The sequence below is a fragment of the Vombatus ursinus genome, unplaced genomic scaffold (assembly GCF_900497805.2).
Source record: "Vombatus ursinus unplaced genomic scaffold, bare-nosed wombat genome assembly UNPS02015255.1, whole genome shotgun sequence".
Taxonomy (NCBI): Eukaryota; Metazoa; Chordata; class Mammalia; order Diprotodontia; family Vombatidae; genus Vombatus; species Vombatus ursinus.
Window position 1 is genome coordinate 40,125,235 of NW_020955033.1, and position 23,233 is coordinate 40,148,467.

The window sequence follows — 23,233 nt, forward strand, 5'->3', positions numbered from 1 at the left end:
GGCCCCTAAAATACCCAGGGACGCTCAGAAACGGTGCGCATGACGCAGATGCCACGACGGCCCCTTGGGCCCTCGGATCCGAGTGAGTGACAAGTGCTCCAGTGCCCAGTTGCGGGAGAGTGGCGTGCAGGAGAGTAGGGCAGCCTCCCACAGTTCGGCGGGTCGTGGACCGAGAGGTGCCCCTCCGGGCTCCGAAGCTGCTGCCCCTGCGCAGAGGCTGAGGAGCGCCTCTGGCCCCTGGAGCTGCCGCAGGGGAAAGATGAAGATCTGGAGCTCTGAGCACGTGTTTGGGTAAAGAGGGAGCCCTGGCTTGTGGAGGGGGGTGGGGTGCAGAGAGTGGCCAAGTTGGGGCCCGGGGAAGTTGGATCTCAAGAGATTCGGGAACCCGCGCCCGCCCGCCGTGAGTATCTGCGTGTGCGCTCAGCCGGCGTTTGCCCAGGGCTTTAGTGCTCCCTTCCCCCGAAAAAAATTAAGTATTAGTGAGCTGTCTCATGCCCTATGAGGGCATGCATTTCTCCCCGTTGCCGACCACATTAAGGATCTTGCATGTGATGTGCCTATAGTCAGAGCAGCTGCTTGGCAGTTAATTTTGAACGTTTGTCTTTTCGGGAGGGACAAGGCTTGGGGAAGAGGGGCTAGTGTTTTATTAATACTCCAAAAAGCAAATCCAGGGAATGAGAGGCCTAGTTCCCTCTTCATTTCAGTCCCATGATTGCAGCTTATTTGAAAATGATCTGGGGAAGACTTGGTTTAAGTAGGGCAGAATCCCAGATCTGACTTTCTTCAGAAAACGCTTGCCCACAACTTCAGTACCAAGGTCAAAGGATCTGTCAAGTAGTTCGTACTCCCCACTCCCTATCTGGGAAATGAATCAGATGAACCCACCCTTTACAGACGCAATAAATAAGCAAGGAAGCCAGTATTCATGATGCTAGATCATAATTCCTTATTACAATTTAGTGTTTCAGGTGATTTGGAAGGAAGAACAGTAATAATAATAATATTTATATAGTACCTACTATGAGCCAGACATTTTGTTAAGAACTTTGCAAATATTATCTTGATTTGATCCTCAAGGAGTAGAGAAATGGAGCAGGGGGTAGGAATGAAGATAGGAGAAGGAATGGTAAACTAGAAGAATGAAAGGAGGAAAAGAGGAAAGAAGATGTATCAGAAGATATGATAATTTGCCTTTGGAAATCAAATCTCACCAGTCATGAAACCTGAATACTGTGTTATGGTATTTCCTTAAAAGAGTAAGAATGTATAAATTGTCTGTTAAAGTTATGAGAAGCAATCCCATTTGTGATAGAAAGTGTATGAACTGGACCTCAGCAATAACATTCTTCTCAAAAAAGCTTTTGTTAAAAAATAAAACAAATGATTCTCTTTATAGCTTTTCTGCTTTACAGACTATTATAGTTACACTTAAATCATTTAAAAATCTAGGAAGTAATTCAATTTATGAAATATTTTCTAATCTATCACCTCTTACTTTGCTGAGAAAATTGAGACCACATATAGTGAGCTCCTTTTTCTTCTCTTCTTTTTATCTCAAAACCCCTTGACTTCATCCTACATTCTCTTTTCCTTTCTCCTAGTCTCTGATAATGAAGTGATTCTTGCCAGGGCCACCCCTTCATGTACCCTTGATATAATTTCTTTCTGTCTTCTCAAGCATATTTCCCCTTCAGCTGTTTCTTGACCCTGTATTAAATCTCTCCCTGTCTAGAGGATTCTTTTCCCCTATGACTATGACTCCCTCATCCTTTAAAAAAAAAACAAAACCTTCACCAGTCCATATCACCCACCTAAACTGTTATCCTATATCCCTCCTCTCTTTATCAGCAAATCCTATAAAGACCTACACTTCCTCGGCTCTCAGTAGACCATTTGAACCCTGGCTTCTGACCTAAATAATTCATAATTCAACTAAAATTGGGCTCTTCTAAAATTACCAGTGTTCTCTTGATTATCAAATCTGAAGCTCGTTTCTCAGTCTGTATTCTTTTGTTTTCTTTTATCTCATTACTACATAAAACTGTTGACCACACTGTTCTATGTTTTCATGACACTACTCTCTTCTGGTTCTCCTCCTACCTATCGGATCACTGTTAAATGTTCTGTTTCCTTTGCTGGATCATTATCCACACCATGCCCCTTATCTGTGGGTATTCCCCAAGGTTCTCTGCCTTGGACCCTTTTCTACTTCTATGCTCTTGGTGATCTCATCAGCTCCCATGAGTTCAACCATTATTTCTATGCACATGATTTCCAGATTTGCATATCTACCCCTACTCTCTACCTGTACCTAAAATCCCCCATCACCAACTATCTGTTGGATATTTTGAACTGAATATCCCATAAGATATCTCAAACTCAATATTACCTAAACAGAACTCATTATGCCCCCTCCACCCACCCCAAACACACAATCACACATATCATTCTTGTAGTCACTCAGATTTGCAACCTATGTGTTATCCTGAGCTCCTCACTCTCCTTCACCTCATGTATACAATTGGCTGCCAAATCTTATTTCCACCCTCTTACCTTTCCAATATTCTTACATCATGTACCAACTCCCACATACCCTGTGATCCAGTGACACTGGTCTTCTTACTGTTCCCTGAACAAGATACTCCATCTCCCAACTTTAGGCATTTCCACTGGCTGTTTTTCTCTTTCCTTCATGCCTGGAATGTTCTCGCTCATTTCTGCTTCCTAGATTCCCCGAATTCCTTCAATTCCCAGCTAAAATCCTGTAGTCTGTAAGAAGCCTCTCCCAATCATCTTAATTCTGAAGCCTTCCTTTTAAATTTTGTTCTGTGTGTATCTTATTAGTACCTAGTTATTTGCATGTTGTCTCCCCCATTAGATTGTTAGGTCCTTGAGAGCAGAGAGGTTTTTTCCCTTGCCTTTCTTTGTGTCTTTAACAAGGTGCTAACATAGTTGACATAGTAGACACTTAAATGTTTATTAATTGACTGTTTTAGGTTTCTCCCTACCCCAATCCATCCTCCATACATATTTTATATGTTTAAAAACATACACACATGTATGTATATATGGAAAATCTACATGTTATTCTTGTATACACATATATGTATGTATACACACATACACCCACATGTGTATTGCTTCCATTATTAGAATGAAAGTTCCTGGAAGGCACGGATTGTTTTGTTTTTTCTTTATAGTCTTTGTATTTCTTGTTATGTAAGCATAGTAAGTGCTGAATAAATGATTAGTGACTTCACCAGGTCCCTATATTTAATTATTATCACTATGCAGATGACACATAGATTTGTATCTCCATCTCCAATCTCTTTCTTGAGTTCCAGTCTTGCATGACCGACAGCCTGTTGGACATCTTACACTGGATATATCCTATAGGCATCTCAAATTCAACATGACTAAAACAGTACTGGCTATCTTTCCTCCTCAAATCTACCCTTCTGCCAAATTTTCCTGCTGTTATCAAGGGTACCATCATTCTTCCAGTCCCCTGTGTTAGTTATCTTGACATTATTCCAGACTCTTCACTCTCCCTCACCCTGTATATGCAGCCGTTTGCCAGATCTTGTCAGTTACTTCCACATCTCTCAGTATCAACACCTTTTCTCTACTCACAAATGCACCCACAGTTCAGGCCCTCATCACCTCTTGCCTAGACTATGCCAGTGACTTCTCAGCTTCTAGTCTCTCCCCGCTCTCATCCTTCTTCACACAGGTACCAAAGTGGTTTTTCTTAAGCAAAGATCTGACCAGTTCACTCCTCTACTCAGTAATTTCCAGTGGTTCCCTGTTGCCTGTTGGATAAAATATAAACCCCTTTGGGGGCATTTTAAGGTCTTCATAATCTATACATTGTTTGCCTTCCCAAGCTCTGTAGTCCAGCCAAACTGGCCTTCTTTCTGTTCCTCTCACATCGCGTTCCAACCCATTTCCATCCATTATGTCTTTGCATAGAGTCTTCCTCATACCTGGAATACTCATCTCCATCTCAAGAATCCCTCACTTCCTTCAAGAGGCAGTTTAAGCACCATCCTCTTATGAAGCCTTTCCTGATCCCTGCAACTGCCAGTACCCTCTTCCCTAACTACCTTATAATTAATTACTTTGTATTTTGTATCCCCAGCACTAAGCAGTGCCCAACACATAGTAGGTGTTTAATAAATGCTTATTTATTAACTGGCTTGTATTTATTTTGTGTTTCTTCTGTATACATAGATAAAAATGTGTGTATATGCATGTATAATATGTACATATATGTACATATCACTTTCTATGTCTACCTATGGAATGTAGGCTATTCAAGATTAAGAATTTTCTCTTTTTTTTGGTCTTTATATCCTCAGTAGCTAGCACAGTTCCTGACATAAAACCACTGAGTTTGATTGAGTGATTGATTGAGTTTAATTTTAGTTTAGTATGGATTTTGCTACACATCATGGAAGTATCTTAAATATTTGTCACAGGTATAAGTGATTTGTTAGTTATAAACAAAGTTACTATTGATGATTTCGAAAATTGTTTCAGCTGACTGTCTTGTCATTGAGTTCGGCTTTAGAACAAAAGCTAAATGGAGTTTGACAGGTATGCACTCAGCTGCGTATTAAGAACTATCATTTATGTTCTGTTCTATAAGACTGTTTTATGAATGACATAATGCTGTCCAGCATCATTTTCTATATGACAGTAAAAACTAAAAGTACAACTTTCTGGTTGTGTTCATGGGAGATATTTTGGTCTACTAACAGTCCTCAGTTTTCTCTCTCTAAGATTATAGGTATTTCTTTGTTCTAGTTTTTCTGGAATTTTTCTCTTCATGTTTTTGTTAGATTATTATAAAGACATTTGACTGGTACTTGATAAGCTTACTCTGAAGGAAAAGAGAAAAAAAGATTAGATTTAAAGAAATTGGATATGGTCAGGTGTCCTTGTTGGCATTCATATTCATGTGAAAAGCCCATGGGACCTGGAAATCATATCCAAGTATAACCTGAAAAGTAAGTCTTGATAAAAATCGAGAACCTTTTAGAAAAGCTAACTGACAAGAGCAGTCATCTCACCATGTTTTGAGATGGTTAAGCATTTTTTAAATGGCAGACTTTCCTTGCTAATTTCATCCTGTAAACATTATAATTCAAATCGTACCAATGAAGATTATAACCTGCATATGCTTTAGATAAATCCCAGGGACAAGGTACATAGAAGTTTGGTGATTTGAGAAGAGATACCAACCCCTTGTTCGTATCAGAAATAGGATCTGAACCTGGATCTTTCTGATTCTAAAGCCAACATTCTATCTACTTCATGATGACTTTATGGCAGGGGTATGCTGGTAAATATTGAACAATTGGCTCTTTGAAAAGCTACTTTAAAGTTTAATTTGCATTATTAACATTTCCTCCATCTCTTTCTTAAGTCTTTACAACCAACAAAACAATGAGTCAAGCCTTGATTTGTAGAGTTTACCAATTTCTGTGATATAAATGCTCACACCAAAATTTTAACAATCTTGCCAGTTCATAATTGTTGACTGTGGCACACCCCTAGAGCCTGCCTTTCAAAAATAAGACTCATCATTCACGTAGGACCATAGCGGTAACATAAAGAAGTAACATTAGGCAGCGTGGTGTTGTGAATACCACATTAGAGTCAGAATCCCTGAGATCCAGGCTCTGTCACTCAGAAGTCTTGGGCAAGTCACTTTACTTTCTTCATCTGTAAAACCAGAACAAGGGAGTTGGATTAGATTATCACTAAGGTAGTAGCTAGCATTTATAAAGCACTTTGTTAAGTGCTTTACAAATATTAATTCATTTTGTCCTCACAATAACCTTTATTGTTATTATTTGACAATTGAGGAAACTGAGACAGAGAGAGGTTAAGTGACTTGCCTAGGGTCACACAGCTAGTAAGTGTATAAAGTCAAATTTGAACTCAGTTCCTTGAGGTAAGGGACTGTTTCATTTTTGTCTTTATTTTCCAAGTGCTTGTCCCAGGGCATTAAACATAGTAAGTGCTTAATAGATGCTTGTTGACTGATTGACATGGGCAGACCTGCAAATTAGCAGTATCAATTTTGCAACTATGTAGAAGATGGGGAGGAAAGTTTTGAATTAAGGAGAAAAATTAAGCAGTCTCAGGAGTCCAGGACAGAGGTGATGAAGGCCTGCCTTAAGGTGATGTCTGTGTGAGTGGAGAGAAAGGTAGTGGATATGACATATATATTCCAATAAATGGGTTACCTCTGTGTTCCAACAACCTGCCACACAATGGACCAGGTCTAAATTTTCCTCTGATATCCCTCATGCCCTTATCCTGCCCTACCCTCCTTTCTAAAGGATTCTTGAGGAGAACAGTGAATTGTCAGTTATAGTTGCCATCCTAAGGGTAGAGAGATCAGGGCAAGGAAGATGTAGCAGTTTATGGAATGTATACATGAAATCGTTGTCGCTATTCTATGGAACTGAGTGGGAGACACCCATACCCAAATCTGAGGCAGTGGGACAGGTGAGAACTGTGCACATTGAGAACTGACTCTAGATTTCCACTGTGTGGGAATCTTGACAGGAAAGCTCTGTAAGGAGAGACCTTAGCTAAACAGGTCAAGGGCATGATTTATTTCAGGCTTCCCAGCTATGTAGAAAGAAGAAATCAGTTATACTAGGACACCTGATCTCTTGCCCTAGGGAAAAGGTCTCTGGCATCTTTTGGGTTCCCTCAGGAAAGCAGAGAGGTGACTCTTGGGGTAGAGACTGCAGACTATCTGGCCCACTGTATAGCCAACCTATAACAGATTTTTCTTTAGGGCTTGCTTTAAGCATAGTGTGATTCCTAGGGCAATGAGAGTAGCTGCCTTGCTCACCCCCAAATCTCTCAACCCTGCTTTTCTCTGAATGTCTAAAAATTCTCCGTCAAGAAACAAAGACTTTCATTATTTCATGAAGTTGGAAGAAAAATCTTGAATTGTATTTTTTTCTTTTCTTTTCTTTTTATATTTGTATTCTAGGACTAGCATAGTGCTTTCAACATAGTTAAGTGCTTAGCATCAAGGAATTCTTTTAGTCAAGGAATGGGAGTTCTTGGGAGAGGTATATCCATCATCGGAAGTCTGATGATTGTGAGTCAAAGACAGGAGGCCAAATTGAAAGCAAAGAGTATTTATTAGCATGCTAAGGAAGGCTGCTCGTGCTCAATAGCAGCTTCAACTTCAGGGTGCAGATTGAGTTTTTATAACTTTGCATGCCCATTTAGAATACACAGCCAATCAGTATTCTGAGTCAACTTAGGTTAAATAAGTAAAATATTTCACAGGGGTGGGAGGGGGGAGAAACGGGGATCATTTGAAATACAGTTGGCAGGATTTATTATAAAACATTCACTATTGAAAAGCAGGAGATAAAGGAAAATGACCAAATACTTTTACAATTGTGAAAGAAGTCCTTTTAGGCCAAACTCTTATCCAAGGACAACAAGTAGTTGTTACAACAATTGATGAAATCATCTGTTTTACAGTATCTTTGCATGATTTTATTTATCCTTCAGTAGGGGTTGGGATTTTTCTATTATTAAGACAGCAAGTGGTTGGGGGATTAGTCCATCAAAATGTTGCAAAATAATTGTGCCTCCTATTTTACCCTCTAGTAAATATTCCTTGCATAAGGCTAGAGAGTTTGTTCAGTCATTTAAATTATGTCTGACTCTTTGCAACCCTATTTGGGTTTTTCTTGGCAAAGATATTAGAATCTTCAGCTCATTTTACAGATGAGGCAACTGAGTCAAATAGGGTTAAGTGACTCATCCAGGGTCACCCAGCTGTTCTGAGGCCAGAGTTGAACTTATGAAGATGAGTCTTCCTGACTTGGGCCCAGTGCTGTATCTGCTGGTCACCTAATTTCCCCTGCAGAGAGGTAGGTTGAAGCAAATACAAAGTACAAAGTACATGGTTTTATAGTATCACAGATAAAAATCAGATCCTTCCCTGATTTGATTGGGAAAGGGGTTCCTATAAGGGAAGATAGTAAGGGTAACAGCTAGCTAAGGACAACAGAAGGGTATAAATGAAAAAGGCTACCCTTTAAATTTTTTCTCACTTCACAATTTTGCCTAGGGCTGATTCTGAATATTTTTAGATAAATAGAAACTATTCCCAAAGGCATTCATGGTCCAGCCACATTAAGAACTTCTGTAATAGTGAGATCATGGGATCATAGATTTTAACCTAGAAGAGACCTTAGAGTAGCCCCTTCAATTTACAAAGGATGAAACCTAGGCCAGGAAGATTAAGTGAGTTGAACATGGTAGCAAGTGACAGAGGATGTATTTGACTCCACTCCTCTGACTTCAAATCCAGTGCTCTTCCACAGTGCCATGCTGCCTTCTGATTCTCAGTCCTCTGCTTCAGCTAGTAGACAATCCTCATCAACTTTTTTTCTTCCAAAATTGTTTTCTTTAACTAAGAAATACAGACCAACCATGACCCATTGAATTTTAAACTTTTGGGCATTTCATACTGTTCCTGTTGTATTAAGTGTAGAGGTGCATCATTCCTCATTTCCTATATATGCCATTACACTGTAATCACCTATTTGCTTAATTTTTCCTTTCCCTGGGTCCTGTGTGCTGTGTATTAATGAATCCATCAGTCAGTATTTATTAAGTATCTCATGTGTGCTTGACACTGTGGGTACTATGCTCTGGGGATGCAAATATACTGAATAAAACAATCCCTACTTGCAGGTAGCTTAAGGATTCTTTTGCCTGTTACTTGATCCAATCCTGTTAATGAAATGTTTTGTTAAGAGGGGGAACTGGACACTGAACAGTTGATTTCTCCTCCTTGTATGTAATCCCTGGTGGCTGAACTGTTAATATATTGATGAGGTGTTAACACACTGTTATCCTCTTATTAAATGTGAACACCTTTTTTTTATTATTGAATTAGGATGGGTTAGGCCAAGCAGCCAAAAAGTGTTCATGAACCTAGAGGGCTTTAAATAGCTAAGCCTGAAGTAGGTCTACCAGTCAAATTTGTCCAAATGAAGCAGTTTTATGGAGTGTGAGTCTCCACCAGAGGGCTGTGGGGCTAGGGAGAGAGGATTTTTTTTTTTTTTGCATCAGAATTACTCCCTAGCAGGAGACACTGCTTCTGGGAGTGAGCATAGACACACATCCTCCAAGTAGATGCACACATAGAGAGGTAGTTTTTGGAGGAAGCAGATTCAAGGATTGTGATTCATGTCAGTAAAGAGAACCAACCAGGGCTTCAAAGAAGAGTTATACCTAGTAAATGGGAGCTGACCTTTGGAGAGGAACAGACCTTGGGAGCTTAACTGAGGGATCTGACCAGCAGAGATTCTGTGCTTTGAGAAGCTTCCTGAGGATTCTAGGTGGAGAAAGTAGACATTAAAGCAGTGTAGAACCATAGGTATGAGTGACTTTGACTGTGTGTGCTCCCCACACATATGCCTTTCTACTAGTATACTATAAATTTGTGAACACTCTTCCTATTGATACTGTGTGTATTTGTGGGAGAATGCACCCTGCTTTTAGGAGGAATTTTTTTTATAGCTGTTCTTCTTACAATGCCCTCTTAGTAAGTGCCTTTGCTTCGAGCAAATTTGTTTACCTGCTGACAAGAAAGAAGCACACTGGTGGGGGCTCATGAAATATAGTTTTAGAGTGGGTACTGTAGTAATTTTCAGAAATATTTTATATAGAAATTCAAGTTAAACAAAAGGTCGTGTTTGTTTCCCACTATAGTAGTAATCACTGACTGAACTTGATCACTGGAACTCCTTTATTTGTTAACACCCAAGGTACCAAGTCATTGACCAACCATAGTTGCCCACCGATCAGTTACCTAGCTGCCGAGCAACTGCCTGTGTGACCTACGTGATCCTCGAGGTTACACACCTAAAGGTGATCTAAATAAAAGTTACTATTCTAGTTGACCTAGTAGAGTCTCTATCCAGATCAAGCTCACGATGCTTAAAGTTTTGCCATACAGGCAGCAGCTTAGCCAGTCTGCAAAATGAGGAGACTGATCTAAATGGTTTCTGAGTTAGAAAGCTCTAGACCTATGACCCTGTCATTAAATAGGCGGCTGATTCAAACATCTGTTTTTCCTCTAGCTATGAAAATGCAACACAGATATGCATGATTTATCTATCAGTCAACAAACATGTATTAATAAAAGCTTATTTTTTTCAGGCACTGTGGATACAGACAGTAACTGTCCCTGTCTGTAAGCAGTTTATGTTCTACAAGGAGAGTAAATGTGTACATTTAAGTGTATATAACATATATGTGTATATATGTGTGTTTTTATTGTGTGTGTATATATACAGTGTGTGTGTATATATACAGTCATTTCAGTCACGTCCAACTCTCCATGACCCATTTGGGGTTTTCTTTGAAAAGACACTGGAGTGGTTTGCCATTTCCTTCTCCAGCTCATTTTACAGATGAGCAAACTAAGGCAAACATGATCAAGTGACTTCCCCAGGGTCACACAGCTAGTAAGTGTCTGAAGCTGGATTTGGACTCAGATCTTACTGACCTCAGGCCCAGCATTCTACCTTCCATGTCACCTATCAACAACAACAACATTTTTGAAAGGAGGCATTATCTGCTAGTGAAATCTGGATTTCAGAGACTCAGGATTTTTTTTTCTTGCTTTTTGGTGAGGCAGTCAGGTTTAAGTGACTTGCCCAGAGTCACACAACTAGTAAGTATCAAGTGTCTGAGACCAGATTTGAACTCAGGTCCTCCTGACTCTAAGGCCAGAACTCTGTCCACTGCACCACCTAGCTGCCCCAGAAACTCAGGATTCTAAGCGATACTGGAAAGAAGGTCAGTTTGGTTGGACCATAGAGTGTGTAAAGGAGAATAGTATATAAATCTAGAAAGATATGTTGGAGCCTGGTTGTGAAGAGGAGTATATATTTGATCCTTGAGATGACAGGAGCCACTGGAATTTGTTGAGTAGAGAAGATACATAGTGAGTCCTTTTATAGAAAAAATCTTTTTGGTGGCTATGTAGAGGATGAATTGGGGTGGGGAGAAACTTAAGGCAAGAAGATGGATTAGGAAGCTATTGCAGTTGTCAAAGTGAAAGGTGATAAAGGCTTGATCTAAGGTTGTAGCTATGGCAATAACATGATATACACAAGAGATATTGTGGAGATAGAAGCATGATTTGGCTGCTGATTGGCTATCTGAGGTGAGGGAGAGTGAGGATTCAGGATGACATTTAGGTTTTGAGCCTGGGTAACTGGAAGGAAAGGTGATAGTGCCCTTGACAGACACAGAAGTTAGGCAGAGGGTTGTTAGGGGAGTTAGGTTGATATACTGGTAACATATTAATATGAGTTCATAACTAGTTCATTGTGAACCATCACATTTATTTGAACCCATTTTGGGTGCTTTAAAATATGATTTCTAAAATGTTCTATCCTTGACCTTGTTTTATTTTTGGGGTTGCTAGCAGTTTTTATGCGTATACATTTGAAAACTGCTTACTGTGATTCAATAAAAAGTTCTTAATACAAGAAACACAAGCAAAATATATAAACCTAAATGAAGAAAGACATGATAGTGGTAACTTGAATAATGAGTAGATAAAGAAAAAATCATAGAAGTAGCTTTTATGTTATATCATATATTATATGAAAATGTTAACAATGGTAATATTCTTGAGATGCCACTAAATCATCCAAAGAAGAAAAATAACATCTCAGAAAACATAATGAATAGAGCAGAGGATTGAAAAATAGAAAAATCAATAAATGAATGAGTGCCTCTCCAAAAAACAAAAAAAATCCTGAAAATTAGATGAGAAGTAGGAAAACAAAAAGAATATGGATTAATAAAGCTAAAAATTTGTTCTATGCGAAGGCTAATAAAATCAATAAAGCCTTAGCTGTTCTGATGAAAAAGAAGAGGAAGGAAAACCCAATTATCATTTTAAAAAATTAACAAGGAACATTTACAATGGAGAAGAAAGAGAATTTTCAGAACCTACTATATTATTATATGTCAGCAAAACAGAAATGAAAAGAAATGGAGGATTTCCTATACGAATATTAAATACCCAAGTGAATAGAACAGGAAATAACAGTTCCTAAACAAGCTGATCTCAAAAAAAAAAAAAATTTAAATTCCTGTAAAGGAGCTTCCAAAGGGAGTTAGGGAGCAAGTGGAGACAACCTGATCCTGATGGATTTAGAGAAGGAGCCTAATAAGGAACTAAATACTGTATAAAAGAATATGTAATTAAATATAAAGGAATATGAAGGAATAGTTAATAAACTATGATACACAAATCATTCTCTCAAAAATTGAGAAAGAAGACACTCTAATGCCTGAACCAGGGACAGATAAAACAACAAAAGAAGAGAACTAAAGTCCAATACCACTAATGAAAATATTAATGAAAATGTTCTAAACGAAATCCTAACAAAAAGATTATAGTAATATATTTTTAGAATTATTTACTGTGACCAAATTAATTTATTCCAAGGTATAAGAATGGTTCAACATTAGGAAAGCAATTAACATAATCATATTAAAAACAAAAACATCCAAACTACATGATTATATCATTAGGCTTAGGGAAAAAAACCCAAAAACTTTTAGCAAAGTTCAACACTTATTTATGTTTAGGAAAAAAAACAACCTACAAACAAAAACCATAGAAGGGCCATTTTTATCTTAGTTTTGGAAGCAATTGAGATTAAATGACTTGCCCAGGGTCACACAGCTAATAAGTGTCTGAGGCAAAATTTGAACTCAGGTCTTCCTGACTCAAGGACCAGTGCTCTATCCACTGCACCAACTAGCTGCCACTAGAAGGACTATTTTTAATGTGATAAAAAGTATATATCTAAAATCCAGAGTTAGCATTATTCACATCAGGATCACAGAATCATACACAGGAACATAGATTTAGACTGAGAAGAGAATTTAGAGATTATCTAATCTAACTCCCTTATTTTTGAGGGAAATGAGGCCCATAAAAGTTAAGTGACTTTCTCAGTGACAGAGATGAAATTTGAACTCAGGCCTTGTGATGCCAAATCTAGCACCCTTTACATTGTATCATGCTGAGGAAATACTAGAAGACTCCCAAATAAATGGACAGATAAAGTAAGGAGGCCTCTTTTCTTGGCTGTTGATAGGTGTTAGAAATAATAAAACAATAAGAGAAGAGAAAGAAAAATTTAAAAAAACTATAAAAATAGGCAGAGACAAAAGTATTCCTATCTACTGATGATGTAATGGTTTACTTAAGAAAGCCTACATAACCAGCAAAGAAACTGATTGAGATAATTAATGGTTTTGGTAGGATATCAAATAGATCTATAAAATTAACAGCATTTCTATATAATGACTATACTGAAAACAGTGGGAAATTATGCAAAAAGGGGAGATTAAAATGTTCATACTCCTTTGACCCAGAAATCACACTGCTAGACATATGCCCCAAAACAAAATGTTCATTTTAGCACTTTTTTAGAAGCAAAGAATTGTAAAAAGTAGATGCCTGTCAACTAGGGCAACAACTAAACAGATTTTGCTTCATAAATGTAATATAGACTCTTACTATGCTATAAAAATGATGAATATGAAGAAATAAGAGAAGCATGAAAAAAATATGAACTAATATAGAGTGAAATAAGGAGACTCTAGGAAATGGTATAGGCAGTGGCTATAACAGAAGAGATGGAAAGAACTAAAAACAAAAACCCTGAAAGTGAACACTATGTCATTATAATGGCACTAGATAGATGGAATAGATGGAAAGAACTGAAAACAAAAACAAAAACCTGAAACTGAGCACTGTGTCATTATAATGGCACTACTTGGTCCCAGAGAAGAGTTGAGAACATATACTTCCCTCTTTTCATTGTATACGTGAGCACTATGGGTGTGGAACATTGCATGTATAGTCAGATTTGGTTGATATGTTGGTTTGTTTTGTTGAATTGCCTTTTTAGATCTTTGTTTTTTATTCCTTTTTATAAGAATGACTTAATTTGTATGGATGAAAGGGGTATTTGGAAATGTAGCAGATGTAAAAGCAAAAGATATCAATATCAATAAAGATATCAATAAAAATGAAAAGCAAATAAAACAAATGCTAACTCCCAAAGTTTATTGAAGAAATGATAGGCAGAGAGAACATCTTATTATTCATGGGATTTGCCAGCTAGATGGCACAGAGGAGAAAATGCTGGACCTGGAGTCAAAGAGACCTGAGTTCAAATTCAGCCTCACTTACTTACTAGCTGTGTGACCCTGGGCAAGTCACTTAACCAGTATGTCTCAGTTTTGCCATCTGTAAAGTGGTGATAATAATAGCACCTACCATCCAGTGTTGTTATGAAGATCAAATGAAATAATATTTGTAAAGTACTTTGCAAACCTTAGAGCTATTGTTATTTCTAAGCACACTCACATATAAACATATTTTCCAAAAATGCTGGTGTACCAATTCATTTGGGTTAATTGCATTTTTTTTCCCATAGCCACCCATGGGACACTGTCATCAAAGCTGCTATGAGAAAATACCCAAATCCAATGAACCCTTGTGTAGTAGGAGTGGATGTATTAGACAGGAGCCTTGATAACCGAGGCAGGTTACATAGCCATCGTCTTCTCAGTACTGAGTGGGGACTCCCAGCTCTCGTGAAAGCGGTAAGTTCTCACATGGAATTATTCTCTTTTTTTTAATAGCTTTCTTTGTCATTGTCCTTGTTTCAGAGCTGTAAGTTGTCTGTTAAACAGTTAAGAACGTTATATTATCTCGATATAAATCCTGCTCTCAAGTATTTGCTGCTTTTTGGATATTGACACATTGGCCTTCTCTCTGTGAGTTTCCATCATGCATTTTTCCAACACTCAAAGGTTTTTGTCTTTCAGGTCTTGGGAACCAATAGGACTTTGACATATATTAAAGAGCATTCTGTTGTAGATCCAGTAGGAAAGAGAATGGAGTTGTGTTCTACCAATGTAAGTTAATAAACTGAGTTTGGAAAGGATCTTAATTTTTTGTAGAATAAAGTTTATAATTTTATTTCCAAAACGCTCTCAAAGTTTTGACCTAAGAAGGTTTTTTCTTCTTAGTGAACAGACTAGAGATATTCATAAGTATTTTTACAGCTACTTTTTGTTATTTCACTTTTTAAAAACAGTGGCCTTATATATCTTCTGACCAAAAGCATGAGGAAAGTGCATGAGCTTGGCTTGCAGTTATTTATTTATTTCTGAAAAAGCAGAAAGAAAATGACTGTATCCCAACTTTTGGACCAAGCATGAAAAGTGCACATCTTTATAGGAGTATTGAATTTAAGAATACTATAGATAAAATTAGTAATTTTAGAGGATCTTATTAACCTTTATAGTCTGATAGTTCCAAGTATAGTAATTGTAGATTACAGAATCTCTGAATCTCAGAATTGGAAGGGGCCTCCAAAGCCATCTTGTCCAATCCATACATGAACAAGAATCTCCTTTACATTCCTGCCCTGTCTTTTGCTTGAAAGTTTCTAGTGAGGGTCAGGTAGGTGGCACAGTATTAGAGCACTGGCCCTGGAATCAGGAGGATCTGAGTTCAAATCTGGCCTCTAACACTCACTATCTGTGTGACTCTGGGCAAGTCACTTAACCCCAATTGCCTCACCAAAAAAAAAAAGTTTCTAGTGAGCGGGAACCCACTAATTCTCAAGAAAACCCATTTCACTTTAGGATAGCATTAATTGTTAAGAAGTCTCCTCATCTGTCAAACTAAATTTACTTCTCAGCCACTTCTAGTCTTTGCTCCTTTTTCTTCCTTCTGGGGTCAAACAGACCAAATCTAATCCCTCATTCAGAAAACAGTTCTTAAAGACAGCCCTCATGTCCCCCACCTAACTTTTTTTTCCCAATTAAATATTACCAGTTCTTTTTACCAGCTCCTCATGTAGTATAGTCTCAAGACCCTGCACCATCCTGGTCACTCTCCTTTAGATGATCTTTAATTATCAAGCACTGGACTTAGTAAAAGTTGGATTGAAGTCTTGTCTCTGACACTGATTGGCTGTATGACCATGGGCAAGTCAATTAACCTTTTTTGAGTGTTATTTTCCTCATCTGTAAAATTAGGATGATAATACCCATTAGGTGAGAGGCAATGTGGTTTAGCAAATAGAGTCAATCTCAAAGCCAAAGGGTCTTGGGTTCAAATTTCCCCTCTGACATATAGTGGCTATAAGATTCTGGACAATTCACTCAACTTTTTAGTGCTCCCAGGCAGCTCTCTTAAGTTGCAAAAAATATGCCAACTTTATTGGTAGAGGGAGTTTTCTCATTTGGGAAGTCCTTATACCAGTGAAGCAGCAAATCCAGGCCTATGCCTGTCCTTAGTAACTACAGTATTTAACTCATAGGGTTTATTGCGTGACTTATAAGAGCTAATGTATACAAAGCACCTTATAGCCTTAAATTCCTGTATAAATATTACTGTCATCATCATTTATCCTCAGCTTCATCAGTGTCCTTCCTAAAATGTGGTACCAAGTATTGAATATAATCTTCCAGATGTGGAATGAATATGACAGAGTGTGGTAGCACTTTCACCTCCTCAAGTCCTGGAAACTGTGTCTTTCTTAATGTATCCTACAGTCAATTTGCTTCTTTGCCTATCATGTCAACTGATCTTACCACTACATTAAATCCCCAAATCTTTTCCAGCTAAACTGCTACGTAGCTCTGTTTCTCCCATCTTGTCCTTTTGAAGTTGGGCATTTTTCCCCCAGTAGCTATATAAAACTTTATAAACACTGAGCTCTATTAATTTTTTTCTTATTATATTTGACTCAGTGTTCTAGTCTGTCAAAGTCTTTCTGGCCTCTGACTTTGTCATCTAGCGTGTTAGTGATCCCTCCTACCTTTGTTTCATCTGGTGGCTTGATAATCGTGCCATCTATGCCTTTATTCAAGTCCCTGATCAAAATGTTTTTTATAAAATAATTTTTATTTTTTGTTGCTCTGAACTTAGCAAACACCAACAAATGTGAACATTTCCGTACACAAAGAAGAATAGAAAGAGGATTATATATGAAATCATGAATCTCTTTTATGAGCATTTTGCTTTATTTTTAAAGTGTGTAATAAATTGGTTTCATAACTGTTCTGCTTGTCAGTGTCTCCCTCTGAAGTTCCTTCTGTTCTCTTCTGTGAATTAAGATATATTTCACTGACTTTCTTTTCTTTAATTTCTCCCTTTTTTGGTCATTAATATTGATAGTTCCCTTCTTCTCCCTCAATCCTCCCCCCCTCCCCCTGGGGAAAAAAAAGCACTAAAAAAATAAACAGAACAGATTCAAGGACAAATTCCAATTGAGAACTTCTTCCAAGTTTATATCCAACCATTATTGATTACTTGTTGGGTCTGGTCTAGCTCACATTACTCTATCTTGTCCACAAGAAAAATATGAGCAACTTTGTCAATACTTTGCTAAAATTCTAGGTAAATTTTGTCTATAGCATGTCCTTCATCTTCCAATCTGGTAACTATCAGGAAAAATGAGGAAATGAGATTAGTCTGGCATGACCTATGCATGATAAATCCAGGCTGGCTTCTTATAACTATCTCTTACTTTTCTAGATGTTTAACAGTTTTCCATTTTATAGTAGATTATAGAGTTTTGCCAGGCATCAAAGTTAATAAACTATACTTTATGAGCATTCCTCTTTTCCATTTTTTTGAAAACTAGGTCATTTGTTCTTTTATCCTGTGGCACCTCTTTAGCTCTCTGTGAACCTTCAAATCTCACTGAAAGTAGCTGGGCAGTCATGGCTCAGCTAGACCTAGTGATCTGAACTCCTCAGGGGCAGGTCAGTGTTCTCTCACTATCTTCCCAGTTATCATGGTTTCACGTTCCTTGTAGTCATTTTTATTCTGCCCTTTCTAGTCCAAAAGTTGTTCTTGGCAGAGGAAACAAAAAAAATTCATAGTTCTGCCTTCTCTCTGTTGTTATCCTTCCATCAACAGTGAGCACTCTTGCTATCCCTTCTTTGATGTTACTTTTTTCCCCAGTATAGAAAATAAAAACCAGATTTTGTAGTTCTTAGATTTCCTCACTCTTAGCCAAACTTTAGCTCTCCTTATATTGTCATTCCTTTGTATTCATCCTCCATTTCATTCCCTAGCTTAAGTCTACTTTATGTCTTTTCAGAGTCTGAGTTGGTTAGTGAGTTCCTTGAGCATATACATTAGTCTTTTTAGACAACTGTCCTTTTTCCTCTTCATCAGAATTTTATATTTGCATCTTCAGAATTTCATTTTTGAGTACTTCCTGTCCATGTGACAATTCTAAGCTCCCCAGAAAGAGATTTCAGACCTGGCTCTTTTCCTCGAGAGGTTGCTTTTGATTTTCTTAGGGCTGTGGAGTCCCTTAATTACAGGTTGTATATGGCCTCAGCACTGCCAGGAACTTGTGCTACTTTTGATCTCTTTTGAAAATGAGATGTGGAGTTGGCATTAAGGGAGTTACAAAGCTCATAAAGCTATCAAGTTCCAAAGCTTTAGTTTTTCAGGCTATCATTAATGGAAAGTTTTGCATAAGTAGTTGGTAAATCTTGACTTTGCTGATACAAAGCTTAAGTTACTTTTAAAATGTAGCTATCATCCCAATGTCACATGCTTTGTTTATAGACCTGAAACACTCTCTTGAGCTCCTGGGGAGCAGTTGTATCACAGAATGGATGTTTTGGATATATGTAGTGAAAAAATAGCTAACTCATTTCCTTGAGAACTAACTGAAGAATATGCTGTCCTTTTCCACAAGTGCTAGAACTGATTGGTTATAGTTTGGCAATATTCTGAAGGACAATGCCATTCTCAGGAGGGAAAATAAGAAAATGGAAGTCAACCACAAGGAACACCTAGGAAATAACATCCCCAGGGTTTTAGGGACTATTGGTACCAATGACTAGATGCTGCCTCTGTTCTGGTGTCAATAAGTACTGTTATTTAAAGTGACAGAGTGGGGCAGCTAGGTGGTGCAGTGGATAGAGCACCAGCCCTAAAGTCAGGAGGACCTGAGTTCAAATCCGGCCTCAGACCAAACACTTGACACTTACTAGCTGTGTGACCCTGGGCAAGTCACTTAACCCCAATTGCCTAAAAAGAAAAAAACAAACAAACAAAAAATAAAGTGACAGAGCATAGGCAGTTGATGAACTATGACTTGGGGAGAGCTGCAAAGAGGAATTTTAAAAATCGAAGTTTGCTGTTTGTTTTTTAAAGATCACACTCACAAATTTGGTGTTGGTGAATGAAAGATTGGTGTACACACCTCATCCTGACAACCCTGAAATGTAAGTAATCATCACTTAACTTTTGCAAATCAAATTTGGAGGGTGAGGACAGGGGAAGAAACATTGTCTCTTTGAATGCCAGTGAATTCTTCTTGGTTGTGTCCTCTTTAGGACGGTGCTGACACATGAAGCAGTCATCACTGTGAAGGGATTTAGCTTAGGCAGCTACTTGGAAAGCCTAATGGCAAACACCATATCGTCCAATGCACGGAAGGTATGTATTGCAAGCTCTAGGGCTGTGTGTACATATGTTGCTAAAATTCAAGATATGAAATATTTTAATCATTGTCCTCCTCTTGCACTAAGCTCCAAGAGGCACAATTCCCACCAAGCAAAGTTCTTGACAATACAATGAATGCCTTAGTTACTTTAAAAAACTGGTTGGGTGCCTGCATACCCAGTCTTAGGTGAGAGTATGTCAGTCAGTATAGAGGCCCAGCAAGCTTAGTGCCCTCAGCTCAAGTGTCAAGTAAACTGGGCAAACAAATCATACCAAATCAGCTTCTCCTGAAATGTTCCAGGCTCAGTGAATATTTCATTAACAAAGTCAAGAAGGACAGTATGGATTTCCAATAATTTCATATTTAATGCCATCAAGTGCATTCTGCTGAGTTTTTAGCTATGGTGATACGATTTCCTTAAGGACTCTGACCCCATTGAATCTTGATTTCAATGATGAAATGAGAGTAACGGTGGGCAGGAACCACAATTAGAACAGGACTGTTGAGGCAAAGGTGTGCTTTTCAGCACCAGGGTTGGAAAGGACAATGGAGGGGATCATAGTATGCCACTCATGGTCCCCTCTTTTTCTCCCATCCAGAAGCAAAGGCATATAGGAAAGATAGCTAGAAGTGGCTGTGAGAGTTGGCAGTGATTGAATCTCCTCCTACTTCTACCATATATGAGGTACTTTGAGCTCACTAGAAGAGATAAAACTTAGAAATCCAAGGTATTTTACTTAGTAGCTCAGGTCTCATGCTTTTAGTCTTGTCTTCTGGTCACTTCTCAGGCTTATTTAATTCTTTCCGTATAAAAATCATTATTTTCTTCTTTCAAGGGTTAATGAAATGTCAGTCATTATATTTTGTATTCACTCAGCGCTGAAGTCACAAACTAGTTGAAGACCATTGATCACATTAATACTAGGATGATAGAACATAGGTTTAGAGCTGGAAGGGACCTTTGAAGTTATCTAGTCCAACCCTGAGGCTCAGAGATGCTAGATTATTTATCTAGGGTTGTTGTTTGTCCTTCATTCTCGAAGAGGACCATGACATCATATAGGTGATGCCATGACATGCAAGTGAATTGGATTTAAATGAGGGAGGGCTGTGCAGAGTCACCAGCCTCACTTTCTCCTCCAGAGCCATTTGGGTCCACTGGCCAGATGTAGATCAGGTTGGCTGGACATGGTCCTGGATGCAGTGGGAGACCTTGGCCTTTTTAAGTTGAGATCTTTTCCAGGTCTCAGTTTGATTGAAGCACCACCTATCCAGTGATTAAGGATAGGTAAAAAAATGAGGCAAAAAATGGTCCTTTTTACCTAGTCAAAAAAAAAATCAGTCTGGGAGAGGAAGACCTTCAGAGTTTCTGGCTCAAACATAAAACAATTGCTATTTACATTCACTGTGAGCCAATCAGGGCCCAAACAATGACCAAGTGGGGCTTGACCTGGAACCTATTGTTGGCTAATCAATGAGAGCTAGAGTGATTTGGGTTTCAGGCATGGTCCTTAAGAAAGAAATCTAGCCAGTAAACCCCAAGATATCTTGTGAAGTTTGGGTGATCAAAGTTTACATTCCTTTGGGCAGAGTACCCACAGAAAAGGAATGAAGGGAGGAAGGAAGGAAGGAAGGAAGGAAGGAAGGAAAAAGGAAAAGAAGAGAAAGAGAGAGACAGAGAGCTGTTGCCCAACTGGCCAATTGTAGTTGGGTCCCCAGTGGAGCAACTCCTACTACTCACAGAGGTTGTTGTTTGTCCTTTGCTTTTGAAGAGGACCATGACATCAGGGAGGTGATGCCATGATATGCAAGTGAATTGGATTTAAGTGAGGGAGAGCTGTGCAAAGTTACCAGCCTCACTTTCTCCTCTAGAGTCATCCAGGTCCAATGGCCAGATATAGATAAGGATGACTGTACATGTCCCTGGATACAGTGGGACTGTCTAGAATTGCACAGGCAGTAAATGGGCAAAGCTAGACTTTGAATCTAGGTCTTCTGACTCTGAGTGCAGGTTTCTTTCCACTTCACTATACAGACTAATGAGTTTACTCTATTTTCAGAGAGATTAGAATTTGAGAAACTTAGGCAGTTTTAGGCAAGCTCTGTCCAGAGACTTTGGGAAATTACAATCAAAGGGTAGGCTTAAGCACTGTCCTTTGAACTTCAGAAAATGGATGCTAAGTTGTCTCTAATTCCATCCAGTTTTATTTTAGGACTTGCTGTATTGAAGCCTTGGTGCAGAAAATCTTTTTCTCATTTGGCAATTAAACTCAATGGTTGTACTGTTGTTTATTTTAACCATTTGACATAATGGTAATAATGGTTGTGTTTTATTTCCTTTAAGATGGGACAGTGAGAGGTTCTTAACCTGGGGTCGGTAAACTTGTTTTTTAAAAATTATTTTGATAATTGTATTTTAATACAATTGCTTTTCTTTGTGATACTATGCATTTTATTTTATGTATTTAAAAATCTTCTGAGAAAGGTTCCACAGACTTCATATACTGCCAAAGGGGTCCATAACACAGGAAAAGATTAAAAACCCCTGGTCTAGAAGATTGTTGACATATAACAGGGATGGAAAACTTGTGTTATGATGTAATTTTTAGTAGGATTCTAATCAGAGTCATGGAGAGGAGTAGGCACATGATTTGGAGATAGAGAACCTCCTCCAGAGCTCCACTCCACTTACCCATCCCTTCCCGTCTGGTACTGTGGGTTCCCATGTCTTGGCTCCTAGGAAAGCTGAGGGAACATTGTCCCCAGATCAGAGTATTGCCAATGGTTCCTATGCCAGTGACTTTCACTGGACTGGCTGTGCATGTCATAAGAGAGGTGGCTCCTTTATCTCCCCCAATCTCAAGGAAGTGAATGAAAATTCAGTTTGCTAATTAAGACCCCTGGTATATGAGATCTTGAACCTAACAGATAAGTCTGCTCACATAGGAAAGAATTTGTGAGTACCGAATGAACAGCATCTTGTTTGTGAACCCAAGGAATAATCTACAAATGTTAAAAATCTGCTGGGGAAAGTAGAGCCTTTACTGTTCATTCAACTGTTGTAGGCTTTTTCTCATTCTGGTATTTTTTTTTCTTTGCAGCTTTATTGCCAGTGCTCTAGAGTGATAGATGAAGAGTTTCTCACTCCATTTTGTAAATCTTTTCTGTGTTGCTCCAGGGGTGGGCTGCTATTGAGTGGATAATTCAAAATTCTGAAAGTGCTGTAAGCTAACTGCATCCACACCTACCATTTGGGATAAAAAGTGGTAACTACAGCATTCATTGACCCTGGTATAGCATCTTACCATTTTATTGAATGTGTGCATGGTATGTTGTTTGGAGGAAGGGGAAGTGGGAGGGAGGAGTTTAAAAATTCCTTTGCATGAACAATATAACACCATTCTCTTAGCATCCATATTCATACTGTAAGAAAGAGTTGAAAATCTGAGGTTCCAGGTTGCCGTTGTACCCAAGCAATTCCATTTACTAGAATATGGCCCAGGAAGTGCCTTATCTAGATGGGATGAGTTGACTTTTGGATCCCTTTAAACCCTGCTATAGCTCATTGGGAATTTAATTTGGGTCTTGACCTGTGGATCAAAGCAAGTACCCTGGAGTAAAATGCTGCTTTTTTA

General features: G+C 38.4%; 1 protein-coding gene across 1 annotated transcript in view; it reads left to right on the forward strand.

Moving 5' to 3' along the window:
- Nucleotides 1-228: 228 nt before the first annotated feature.
- Nucleotides 229-23,233, forward strand: part of LOC114031687 (PRELI domain containing protein 3A-like) — a 29,367-nt gene continuing 6,362 nt past the window's right edge. The window contains exons 1-5 of the mRNA XM_027846839.1: nucleotides 229-291; nucleotides 14,544-14,712; nucleotides 14,938-15,027; nucleotides 19,307-19,377; nucleotides 19,489-19,591. Of these exons, the coding sequence (XP_027702640.1) occupies nucleotides 260-291; nucleotides 14,544-14,712; nucleotides 14,938-15,027; nucleotides 19,307-19,377; nucleotides 19,489-19,591 (465 nt within the window). The 5' untranslated portion in view covers nucleotides 229-259. The remainder of the gene's footprint in view (nucleotides 292-14,543; nucleotides 14,713-14,937; nucleotides 15,028-19,306; nucleotides 19,378-19,488; nucleotides 19,592-23,233) is intronic.